The sequence below is a fragment of the Echiichthys vipera genome (genome assembly GCF_963691815.1).
Source record: "Echiichthys vipera genome assembly, chromosome: 5".
Classification (NCBI taxonomy): Eukaryota; Metazoa; Chordata; class Actinopteri; order Perciformes; family Trachinidae; genus Echiichthys; species Echiichthys vipera.
Window position 1 is genome coordinate 33710189 of NC_139830.1, and position 13888 is coordinate 33724076.

Here is a 13888-nt window from a genome sequence, read left to right on the forward strand (position 1 = left end):
TGTCAATCAGCTGAATCACATGAAACCAACAGATGGATGTAAATTGCGGCACTTGCTTGTTTTCATGCATGTGCGTCCTTGTAAAATGACCCACTCATAAAACATTGCTCCATAGCACTACCAGTGGTCAAAAGCTCCACAGGGTGCCTTTCAATTAGTGGTTCTCACCAGAAGCTTTTATATGTATTTTGTGATCTGATAGAACATGTTTGCATGCTTTAATGTTTATAAAACATTTTATTTTTCTCATACTGCCCATGGCTGCTGCTTGGTGATTGGTCAGTGTTTGAGGGTCTCAGCATCTACGCTCAGCTCTTGCTGTCTCTATATTGTACAGTCAGCCATGGACTGACTGTAATGGAGTAAAGTAGCATGTTCTACCATCATAAATCATCAATAAGGCTTATCCAAACAAATCCAAACTAATACACAATTGGAAATGTATGAGCAGTAATGTGATTCAAAATTGGGGTGAAATGAACAGCTTCAGCAAGCAAGATCACAGCTGTCTATAGTGTTAGCATGTAGCTACATTTAGCAGTGACACAGTGATGGAAACACTGAAGCAGATGACCAGAAAGTAATCCAGCATGTCACTTTGAGCCGACAGTAGAAAAACTGTCTGAAACCGAGTGTTCAGGGCGGTCTGAAATCTAAGGGTTTTGGTCATAGGGATTAGTTTTACATATGTTTTTCTCATTATTTGAAGCTTTAGCCTTGTTTAATATGAACATCCAACATTTTAATATTAAATATATGATAGAAAATAAGGAAAAGCATAATATGTCTCTTTCAATAAAATGCAATCCAATGCCACACCTCCATTAACTAGACTCCAAAGTGGCCATAGAGTTCACACGACATCTCTCTGTCTTAACAGACACTGAACATCTTAAGCTTCATGAAGACAGGGCTTGTTGCAAAGTTGTTGTATTGGATCCCATTAGATTTTAGAGGTGTGCCTAACAAAGTCATAACTCAGTGTAGTTCCCACCTGAACTACCACCTGTTTTACGATCTGTTAGTAACAGACTGTTCCTGTGTTCCCAGTGCCTGACTTCTCAGTAACACCACTTACGTACACTCTCTCTCACACACACATATACATGCACCATTACATATTATACAGCACCCCTAATAAAGCAATTAGCCCCCTCGCACTAAAGCCTAATTGAATTAACATTAACCATGCATTAGCATCTTAACTGCACAGGTAACCCAGAAACAGTGGCATGGGGCCTCAGATCATTATGTCTTCACCTGTGTGTGTGTGTGTGTGTGTGTGTGTGTGTGTGTGTGTGTGTGTGTGTGTGTGTGTGTGTGTGTGTGTGTGTGTGTGTGTGTGTGTGTGTGTGTGTGTGTGTGTGTGTGTGTGTGTGTGTGTGTGTGTGTGTGTGTGTGTGTGTGTGTGTGTGTGTGTGTGTGTGTGTGTAGAGGTTTATTTCCTATCTGGGTGTACAGTTAAATATAATAGTGTATTATTTCATTGAGACCTTTATTAGTTTATACATTGTACACCTTAGCCACCAGCTGAGATTTGTGAGAAGTATGCTGGATTGCATAAAGCGTCAATTCAACAAAAAGAAAAACAAACTAAGAATATTAAGAATATTTATTTACCTGTTATCTGTTAGATGTTACCAAGTTTATTTTTGGTTTTAAATTTGTATTATTTATTTAGTTTGGTTTGAAGAAATAGAAGCTCAGTGAATCAACAGATTAAATGGCCACAGTATTATAGTGAAGCACTGATGCACACACACACACACACACACACACACACACACACACACACGCGCACACACACACAGATCCCGCCGCAGTGTGATTAAATCTTTAAGGAAAGCAGCACTGGCTGAAGGGATAAGTAGGGCCAGTATGTGGGGACTAACAGCTGGGTGGAGAGTGGCTTTTAATCCTGCCAGGTTTTAACATGATGGAGGGGAAAACAGCAATCCAGGGCGTGTCTTCTGAATCCTCCTCCTCCTGCCAACATTACATCCTCACATTTCCAAAGATTTAAAGAGAGAAATTAAAAAGAAAAAATGTCAGAAAACACATTTGCATACCAAGGACATAAAAATGCCCTTTCACACCGACAGTGGATAGATGAGGTTTATTTCAGTCATTCATTTTCACGAGGGTAGACTAAAGTAAGCACGCTTGTAACTGTATTTGTAGTCGTATTATTGTTGTTTATAATAGTCATCCAACTTTTGCTATGACTATTATTATTATCATCACATGTCTACACAGGCAACATGTTAGCAGAGCTGCAGCTGCAAGTGTTTTTTTTTCTCAGGCCTTATGCAGTCTGTGTAGATAACTTAATTGATTAAAATGGAAGCATACAATGACTATATATATGAACTTTCAGATGCATGTGAGATTGACTATTTGAAATGCCTCCTTTGTAGACACTCATATCATAAGAAATATCACAGTCAAATATATGAAAATGCTGCATATAGAACTTCCCATAATAAATTACAGTGACCTATATATCAAACATTCAGCTTAAGCTAATATGAGACTTTAGCAATTGCACCATAACCAGGTCACTCTGTATATTAGCAATGAAGCTTTATTATTTACATTATATTTTTGTAATGTAATTCAAACTACATCTCTCACGTACTCTTTCATAATCATACAGTGCAATGTGCAGCTATTGTCTGGTTTGTGCAAAATCAAGTGGTTAAAAAAGTATGTAAAGAATATAAACTGAACAATAGTAGGTAATTAACCTCTTAGTACAATGCAATACAAACAACACCACTACATACCATAAAATAAATTACAGTTTAGTACTTAAACAATTTGAACAAAGACTTAACACTATAGCCTTCACGAAGTTGGGATTTGTTGAAAGCCTGTTGTATTAGATGATCCGTGCCGTGCCGTGCTCTGGCGTGGTTGTCCCCCCTCCCTCTCTCGAACCCTTCAGTGGTATCTTTTGTCAGTCGCAGGAAAGAGTCTTATATAAATAGTGTCAGGACTGACGTCAATTCTCATGCTCATGCTCGTACATGTTCATCCGTGCTTTACTAAAGCCTACCTCTCTCAACCGATCGTTCAACAGTTGTACTCACTCTGGTCAAACGAACTAGACATTAGACATGAATCATGCTTGGGCACAGTAAGAGTGAGTACACCATTAGTCAGGTCTGGAATCTCACATTGAGAAGGAGCTTTTTCACAGCCGGTCTGTGACCAATAACTCTTTCAATGTACATACGGGCATGTGTAAGATGAACTTGAAAAAAGCGGAACATATGCTATGAAATACCCTGTTACAAATTGAAGAAATCATGTCAAATGAATTCTTCATTTACTCTATTCTTTCTGTCTGTATGATCCAGGGTACAGGAAAGCATTTTACGTCCATCATTTATCAAGCAATTTTAACTACAATCGAAAACCCTTTTTACAAATATAACTTTGGCAAGTCAATGGTGATTGACGTTATACTCGCCCAGTTGTGTGTGTGTGCAGTGACAGCATTGACGGTAGTGACCCAGCTGTCTTCAAGTGGCGAGTTTGCTATGCTAATAAATATGCAAAATAAAAATAGGGAAACATATTCTCACACTTATCACCAGAATCAACATCAGAATCAGAAATACTTTAATAATCCCGAAATTATTTTTGTTATGCAACTCCAGATCTACATACAACAAATATTATACCGACTAAACATATATTAGAAAGGCTGAAATTTGAATTTACAGAAATTAATATTTACAGTAGTGAAGTATATACAAGATCAAAGATAGTCTAGGGTTTAGTCTGAATTACAGAGAGGAGGTGACAGACGCTCCAAGAGATGTGTTGTATAGTTTAATGACCACAGGCAGGAAAGATTTCCTGTGGTGCTCTGTGGTGCATCTGGGTGGGAGGAGTCTTCTGCTGAAGGTGCTCCTCTGCTGGGCTAGTGTTTGGTAGAGAGGGTGGGAGACATTGTCCAGGATAGACCAGAGCCTGGACAGTGTCCTCCTCTCTGCCACGGTCATCAGGGTGTCCAGCTCCTCCCCCACGACATCACCTGCGCTCCTGAAAAGTTTGTTCAGTCTCTTGGTGTCTGCAACCTTCAGCCCACTGCCCCAGCATGTGACAGCCAAGAAGATCACACTGGCCACAACAGACTCATAAAACATCCTCTGCATTGCCCAGCAGATGTTAAAGGACTTCAGCTTCCTCAGGAAGAAGAGTCGACTTTGGCCCTTTTTGTCGACAGCCTCAGCGTTTCTAGTCCAGTTCACTTTATTATTGAAGTACACCCCCAGGTACTTATACTCCTCTACAGTGTCCACATGGACCCCTGGATGGAGACAGGGGTCACAGGTGTTTTTACCCTCCTCAGATCCACTAAGAGCTCCTTTGTTTTAGTTGCGTTAAGCTGCAGATGATTCAGCTCACTCCAATTGACAAAGTTGCCCACAACAGTCCTGTATTGACTTTCATCCCCCTTTCATCCCAAATGCAGCCAAGTATTGCTGAGTCATCAGAAAACTTCGGAAGGTGGCAGGACTCAGTGAAATAGTTGAAGTCCGAGGTGAAGAGGGTGAAGGGAAAGGGAGAGAGGACAGTCTCCTGGGGGGCCCCAGTGTTGCTGACCACCCTGTTAGACACAGCTCTGTAGGCGTACATACTGCGGTCTGCCCATCAGGTAATCCACAATCCAGGAAACGATGGGGGCCTCCACCTGCATCGCAGCCATCTTCTCACCCAGTAGAGCCAGACGGATGGTGTTGAATGCACTGGAGAAGTCAAAGAACATGACTCTCACAGTGCTCGCAGGCTTGTCCAGATGACTGTAGCCTCTGTTCAGCAGGTAGGTGATGCAGTCCTCAACCCCCAGGCGGGGCTTTGTAAGCAAACTGTAGCAGATCAGTGAAGGGCCTAACCATAGGCCTTAGCTGCTCCAGGACAAGTCTCTCCATGGTCTTCATGATGTGGGACGTCAGGGCCACTGGTCTGTAGTCCTGAGGGCCACTGAGACGCAGCATCTTTGGCACAGGCACGAGCCAGGTCAGGCGTGAAGGACACTATAAAGGTGACCGTCGGGGGAGAGGTCGTCAGCTTCTGGAGGACATGATGTAGGTGACCGTCGGGGGATAGGTTGTCAGCTTCTGGAGGACATGATGTAGAGCAGGGGGGAGGGGTGGAATAGGTAGGTGTGAAGTGTGGTGGTGAGGGGCAGACAAAGGGTCTGTAGGGGGGGGGGGGGGGGGGTAAAGTGGCAGTCCTTGAAGGGCAGCCAGCAGCAGAGTCATGTGGGGGATGGGCCACAGCATCAAACCTATTGAAAAAAGTTAATTGGCCTGGCCCACACGGTCCTCCATACCTGTGCTACCAGTCTTCTGGAACATGGTAATGGTTTTCATGCCACTCCACACATCCCTCATGTTGTTTCGCTGGAGTTTATTGTTCAACTTTCTCCTATAATTGTCTTTAGCCTCCCTTATTTTCAGTTTCAGTACCCCCTGCACTCTCCTCACCTCATCATGGTTGCCAACTCTGAACGCTCTCTTCTTTTCATTCAGGATGCCTTTATTGTATATATTATGTGTATTATTAGCGTAGCAGGTCACAGTCCGAGATGGGACATTGCAGTCCACACAATAATGAATGTAGTCTGTGATGCACTCATTGAGCCCATCCATGTCCTCCCAGTGCGGCTCACAAAGTGCAGGCCAGTCAGTCACTTCAAAGCAGCCCTGCAGTATCTCATAAGCATCCTCCAACCACCTTGTCACAGTCCTTGTGGTCGTACGCTTCCTCTTCACCAGAGGCACATAGCAGGGTTTGAGGTGAACCCGGTTATGATCTGACCTGCCCAGAGGGGGGAGAGAAAAGGAGATGTATGCATCCTTAATGTTAGCATACATCAGGTCCCGAGTCCTCTTCTCTCTGGTAGGACAGCTCGCGTACTGTTGGAAGGTCGGCAGAACTCTATCCAAAGTGACGTGGTTAAAGTCTCCCGGCATGATGATGAGGGCACTGGGGTGTTGAGTCTGGAGTCTGAAAATGGTGGTGTGTATGATACTGCAGCCAAATGTCGGGTTTGCAAGGGGAAGGAATTTCAGTTCATCCATTTTGTTGTACAAAGACCGTACATTGCCCACAACAACAGAGGGGAGACACGGCTTAAATCTTCTCCTCTCCATAAGCCCGTCCCGTCTCGATCCTCCTCTATTGCCCTGACGTTGCTTCACACCTCTGCCTCCCCGGTGTGTTTTTCTCCAGAGTGTGGGTGGAATATCAGCTGGTCTGGCCTCTATGCCGCCCGGCATGAGCACAATCAGCTGTTCTGCGGCGTAAACAAAGACAGCGTGTCCCAGTGGAAGCGGTATTGATAAAAACAACACAAAAAGAAACACGAAAACTAGTGAACGTCCCTCTTTGTAGAGGGCAGAACTTCACAGAAGTTAGGGTGAAGAAACAGAACGAACAAAAGAGAATAAAAGAGTTTTTATAAAAGGGAACTCAAAGACCGGAGCAGTAACAGGCAACATGCAACTTTCGCTTGCGCTCTCATTAAATAGAAAAATACAACCATACACCTTCTGAATTCCAGTTTGTCTCTTTTCCCCTAACGAAAGGCACAGTCACATATACACGAATGCTGGCGACAGACCATCGTCTGCCGAGGCCATATTTCGTGCTGACCAAAGTTGAACACAAATTTGTGTGCCACCGGAAGCAAATGTTTTATACGCCCTTTCGTTTGCAAAGATTCGCAATGAACGGGAGGCGAATGTTTATCTCATGCATGTGTGACTTAAGCATAATTGCCTCATTAAATCACACACTAAGGGCCTACTCACACTGTCCTTCTGGCCGGGGCCAAAACCGGTTTTTCAGCTAAAGCCTAGTACCTTTAAGCAGTGTGAGTGCACCCGCTTCGCGCACAACTGCGGCCAGCGGGCCGTCCACGCTTGAAAGAGGTGGGCTTTAGCGGAGCCGTTTGCACATTTACGAGCACGAGCGTGCGCACGTGTGCGAGCACGAGCACGAGCCCTACGGCAGTAGCGTTATGTCCGCCTGTTCGGACATGTAAATAGAAGGACGGACCATGCGCGGACATTTAACAACAACAACAATGGCGGTGAAAGGTTCATGTTGGTGTTATGCGGAGGTGGAGTGTCTACTGCAGATTTGGTCGGATGAAAATATTCAAAAACAGTCGACAAGACGCACAAAAACTCCGAGGTCTGTGGAAAGATGTACCGCAAGATGTACAGCAAGAAGCATTGGCCGGCCCTGGCAGTGTGAGTACAAACGGGGCTGGGGCGCGGGGGGGAGAGGGAGGGGGGACAAGTACCCTAAAGTCCGGGTCGCGGTCCGGAAGGACAGTGTGAGTACGCTCTAAAACATAGTTGCACTCACCAAGACCCATCTTTGTTAACCTTTACCGTTTCAACAATCACCAACTCTGGTTCTGTCCAAATAAATCCTTAATTCACAAATTCAGATGTGAAAAGAAACAGCAAAGCCACCAGACTCCATTGAAAGAAAAAAAACAGTAATTTTACCTTGCGGAACATCATAAAACTCACCCTTCTTAGAATTTCTACGGTTCCAACAATCACCAACTATGGTTTGGTCGAAATAAAAAAAATAGTAAGAAGTAAAAATATGTTGGCTCTAAAAGCATTTTTCCCCGCTCTCTGCGGAGAGTCGACTTTGGCTTGTCCAGGGGGACAATGGCCAAAAAAATCAGACTACCATCGGTGAAGACTGAGTACATCGCTGGATAGCTAATATATTCATCCAATCTCTCAAACCTCTTCAATACCACAATGTCACATTCTTCTCCAGCCAAGACTGAAATTAAATTGTTTTCCATATTTAAACAAATTAATAACTTCTGAACATCAACACCAACTATCAGTGAATGGTAGTTTCTGTCTAAAGCTATCAGTATCGGCCTTCAAATACCCATATTGGTAGAAGCCTGGTCTGATAAACCTAAGCTCTTCCTAAACTTCTGCCAAACTCTTATCATCCAGAAAAGCCACCACTGTCAAAACCTTTGATCTGCCTGGCTCACTGGCTATCAGGGAGCAGACTACTGTGTTTCTGTGTGTGTGTGTGTGTGTGTGTGTGTGTGTGTGTGTGTGTGTGTGTGTGTGTGTGTGTGTGTGTGTGTGTGTGTGTGTGTGTGTGTGTGTGTGTGTGTGTGTGTGTGTGTGTGTGTGTGTGTGTGTGTGTGTGTGTGTGTGTGTGTGTGTGTGTGTGTGTGTGTGTGTGTCCTGAGGCCTGGTCAATCTCAGCTCCGCTGCAGGCCGGTGACAGGTGCTAATGCTTGGGCGAGAGCCTGCACGGGTCTCCATGCTCCCTACTGTGATAACACTGACCGACCTCCAAAAGCACACAAACCCACACACTCACTCTCACACACACACAGTGGCTTAGCTTCCTGATAACTTTGCTGCACTTCAGAAGCAGCCCGTGTGTGTGGTGGATTGATTTTTCAAAGGATTCCCCTTTAGTGCCAGCAGGCCCTCCATCAAAGCCGGCCATGAGAGCGTGTTAGATGTGTGTCTGTCTGTGTGTACATGTGTGTCAAACAACAGCCCTGTGTTTTGCCTTAGAGGTGATATGATGTTATTATGTCTTGCAAAAAGGTTGATTTGATGCTGGATAACAGGTGTGTGTGTGTGTGTGTGTGTGTGTGTGTGTGTGTGTGTGTGTGTGTGTGTGTGTGTGTGTGTGTGTGTGTGTGTGTGTGTGTGTGTGTGTGTGTGTGTGTGTGTGTGTGTGTGTGTGTGTGTGTGTTTGTGTGCGCGCGCACGTGTGTGTGTATGTGTGTCTTCGTAAATGCTGAATTGATTTTTGTAGTTGTAAAGGCCCATCTGGACAACACAGCTTAGTGTTACTATGTGAAGTGTGGCTGTATAAACGTAGAACACGCTAAAGCCTCCAGCCAACCATTTGGCAGAGGTTTTGCATGGTTACATATTTTCAAATTTCATTAAATCAACCTTGGCAAAGCTATCCACACAAATCTTAGTATGAGGATAGACTTTTAGGATTGTTGTATTTAAGCACATTCTAATCAGGCCATCATGGCATTAATTGCAATAATGTGATTTCAATCATTTGCTACAGTACCCTAAATTATATGTAAAATGATTTATAGAAAAACGATTCAATTGAAATTTTAGTGTAGTTGTACATTAGTTGCCTTTATTGGTGTAGTTGTAGTGTAGTGCCTCTACCTTTATATTTACCAGTCACCCTCGATCGATATCCATCCTTCTTATGTGTACTTCCAGCATGCACACACAAATCCAGACACAGACACATGAATGATAGTCTTTCCAGGAACAGAGGATCTCTCCTGTCTTTGTCTTCACTTTTTCCTTTGAAGTTATCCTGTCTGCCTTCTCACTGGGGTTTCGCTGATACCCACAAGACCACTAGAGAAACATTCCTGTGTGAGTGAGTCTACTTGTCTGAGAGAGAGAGATGGAAAGAGAGAGAGAGAGAGCGAGAGAGACAGAGAGAGAGAGAGAGGGAGAGAGAGAGAGAGAGAGAGAGAGAGAGAGAGAGAGAGAGAGAGAGAGAGAGAGAGAGAGAGAGTCTTATGAGTCATGTCATCCAGATTCTACATAATCACTCCTAATCCAGGAGACTGTTCAAGATTCTTTTTATTTTACTGTGCGATACTGTCATTATTCAAACTTTGTGCAACAAATGACTGACATGACTAACCAGATGATTTGTTACACAGAACCATCTGAGAAGCCGTCATTGAAAACTGATTGGGAAAAGGCAGGCACTTTCAAAACATACCTGGCAGGTGATTGGATGAACCATCCATTTACCAAACTCCTGACAATGTCAGGCGCAAGAACAATGAAAACATTTTTATCCATCAAGAAAAGCCTTCAGTGCCATTCTTTGCCCTTCTTTCAATGAAGAAAAACTCTAACTTTCTGATACAACTGATACTATTGCAACATCTACGCTGACCTCCCTAGGCTCCGCCATTGTTGTTTTGAACAGTCACCTCTCCTTGTTCTCACCGCTGTCACACACAGCTAAACAACACCTGTAGCTGCCAGTAGCCCCTCACAGGACACTGATCCAAACCACCGTGGTATGAATACAAAGGCAGTACGTGAAGTCTGACAAGATTTTCAATCCATCTTATTGAAGACACATTTTGTTCATCTGGTGCTGAAGGAGTTTCAAACAAACTGATTTAAGAAACATATTTGCAGACACTTTGATCCAAACAAACACTTTTAAGGTTAGAGAGGTCTTGGAGCGCTTTCAAGAGCTTTGTTTACCATAGAAATGTAAAAAATTATTATCAAGATTAGGTTTATTATATTAGTCTATATTAGATCTGTGATTATACTTTGTGAATGATGAAATGAAGCTCTGTGATTGACTGATGACCTATCCAACTGCACCCCACCTCTCGCCTGGATGGGTGGACGATAGAACGAACATCTTTTTGCATTAATGGATCTAAAGGTACTAGAGTTTTAATAGGCTACTTAACCTGTTGGAGACCCTAAATGGAAATGAGTGATTCCTGCTTCAATACATTTCAAGGGTAAACCCTGGAGATGTATGTAACATTGTGCATTTCTGGCCACAGCACAATTAGTAATGCCACAAGAGATGCTTACATCAGCCGTCAAAGGCAGAACAATGGCTGTTACATCACTAATTGGGGCGGGGCCACAATTGACTGGTACTGTAGATCTCATGTTTATCTTCTTAAATCACCTAAAAACAACAGCAGTCTGCTACAGTTAAAACACACAGACCTCCTGTGAAACAGCAATGTCCAAATAATGTCCAGGTGTGTACTTGCTATTTTTTGTTGCATTTATTTTATGTATCGCATTTCTTGTATCCAGGTGTATTATATACACATTAGGTAGGTTTACACTGCCTGCAGGCATTATGATCACGTCATCCATCGCCCTGAATATTAAGTAGTAATGTGGAACACGCAGTCTCTTCACAATATGATTCCATCAGACCTTTTATATACACTGTTTAACCCATGTCAGCACCTATGCACAGTCCCATTATGTTTTACAGACATTTGTAGTTTACTAAGAAGGAATCCAATACAGAAGCCCCAAAAACTGCAGTTCTCTGAGTGGTAGTTTGCATAATAGAGCAAATTCTCATTGACCCCTATGTTAAACAGGTCGTTTTCACAGCATCATTAAACCAATTTAAGGCCTGGTACAAAAACCCATTCTAGTCTGTATGTTTAGGTCATATCTCCATGACAACACTGAGGGGGGTGAATGTTTTTGTACCAGGCTTTTTTTCCTTTTATTGGGCGTGGCCTCTTGAGTGACAGCTAGCCTCTGGCCCTCACTTCTCCTCGGAGGTAAACGTCAGCCGGATGGAAGTATCTCCCTCCCCCCTGGTAAGAGGAAATGAGACGGAGTCGAAGTCTGACAAGATGGAGACTCCCGTAGACGAGCGGATCCCAACGGAGATGCTACTTCCATTTCTAATACAATCTATGGTTTAACCTTGCCTTTCAGGGCTTCCATATATAACAGCTTGTGCCATCTCAGGAATTCATCTCGTTGAAATTATGGAAAAGCATCATAAACCACCAAACAAAATTAGGAGAGTTAGCACACAGATGAAGAGAGAGTTCCATCTCTGTACCGGGTGCACTGACTGTGTATATTTGAATTATTTGACTGATTTCATTCACCTCTCGCATGTGCTTGCTTGACCCAGTCATTTTCTGTACCCCACTATCTGTCACATATTTATCTGGGTGTTAACAAGAAGAGATGCTGAAATGCAGAGTTGGACTGATGATGATGATAATGATGATGATGATGAAATTGAAGTGTCATGTGGGTCATGTTTTTGTATCATTTTTTTAGTGTACCAGGTCACAGGAGCACACACACACACACACACACACAAACACACAAACACGCACGCACGCACACACACACACACACACACACACACACACACAAACACACACACACACACACACACACACACACACACACACACACACACACACACACACACACAAAGAGAAACAGGTTGCAGACTCTCTGGCTCCAAAGCACAAGATCTCTCTGATTGCAGAAATTATGGCAGACAGAAAGGAGAAAAGATTAAGGTGAAGTGTAGGTCTGTGAGGATTTGGTTTGACAGGCATGAAGATCGTGTTGTGCTTAAAAGTTTGTTATGTGTGTGAGTTTGTGACTTACACAACTTAACAACTGCCTTTACTGTTAACACTTTTCTAAGCAAAGCTGTAAACAGCCAGTGAAATCCACTTAATAAGCAAAAATAATATGCAAAATGTAACACTTACACTTGTAATAACTTTAACTTCCAACTGCAGTGAAAACACTGGGTCACCAGATCAGTGATCTGTGATCTTTCTGCTTCACTGTGAGACCTAAACATAGCTGCAAACTTACCTCACCATAATCATCTTTTTACATTTTTACTGGCCTATTTAAGTATTTGAGTTTTTAAAAGTATTACAGTGCAAACACAGGCAAAATGTACTTAAAGAAATATTTTCACTGCTCTGATTCAGAGCAATTTCCTTTCAGTATTTTATTGTCATATACATTATTATATTTTCGGATCAAAATTACTGGTCAATTATGCTATGTGTCTGCAAAATGTCAACTTCTCATGTTTTCAGCTGATCCAAGAGGCCTTTTAAAGACTTAATTTAGCTTCAGAATTAGGAGAATTTTCTCATCACATAAAGGAACACTTTTGGAAGTTTGGAGATACATTCACTGGAGACTAGAGACATGAACATTTGAAATCTGAAAAGTAACGAGTTGTAGCTGTCAGACAAATGCAGTGAATAAAAAGTACAATATTTACCTCTGAGATGTAATGGAGTAGAATTAAATACAGTTGCATAAAATACTCAGTAAATAGTCAAGTGAAGTACAAGTACATCAAATTTGTACTTAACTACAGTTCTTGAGTAAATGTTAGTTCTACCACTGGTTTTAACCAAAGTAGCTCATTTCATATCATGATGGAAATTGAAACTGCTTGCACCTGAGTTGGTAGTCATAGAATCAGAAATGGATCAGGGTTCATTTGATTCAGTGGGGCGGCAGTAGCTCAGTCCATAGGTGACTCGGTTGGGAACCATAGGGTCGCCGGTTCGGCTGGAGAGGTGCCAGTTCATCTCCTGGGCACTGCCGAGGTGCTGTTGAGCTGTTGAGCAAGGTGCTGAACCCCCCCAACTGCTCGGGGTGTTGATCCATTTGGCAGCCCCCTCGCTCTGACATTTCTCCATTAATTGCATGTACATAGATCCCTTTCTGTGCATGTGTGTGTATTTTCGGGCCTTTGGTACAACTGCAAATATTGCCACATCCCTTAAGTCTTGACACTGAGTTTGTTTTTTGTATGCAGGTCCGTTCGACGGGCGTGGCGTGACCCTGCTGGAAGTATGTGGTAGCTGGCCCGAGAGCTTTGGCGTGCCACGGCACAACGTTGGCTCAGCTGACGCCAGCGACGAAGGCCTCCGCGAGAGACTGGCCGATGCCATGTCTGAGTCCCCCTCCAGGGATATAGTAGGATCTGCTACAGGTCAGTAGAGAATGGACAACACACTTGCATGAACATTGAGCATTGGAGGAAGCATTTAAAACATATTACAAATGTACCGAACCACTTGGTTAGGGTTAGGAAAAGATCGTGGGTGGGGTTAAAATAAGTGCTTATGTTGCATAACTACAGTGACGCATGTGACACAAGGGACACAAGGGACATGAACCTCTCCTGATTGTCTGGTGTTTGTCTGAAGCATCCACCACACAAACCACCTCCTTATGCAAAGTTTGGCACTCTTAATCTTGGAACCCTTGATCTGAGCATCTAA

At 43.2% G+C, this 13888-nt stretch overlaps 1 protein-coding gene across 2 annotated transcripts in view; it reads left to right on the forward strand.

Moving 5' to 3' along the window:
* Positions 1 to 13888, forward strand: part of bcas3 (BCAS3 microtubule associated cell migration factor) — a 555891-nt gene that overhangs the window by 500890 nt on the left and 41113 nt on the right. For both annotated transcript variants that reach the window (XM_083914409.1, XM_083914410.1), the window contains one exon: positions 13420 to 13596. In XM_083914409.1, coding sequence (XP_083770535.1) covers positions 13420 to 13596 — 177 coding nt within the window. The remainder of the gene's footprint in view (positions 1 to 13419; positions 13597 to 13888) is intronic.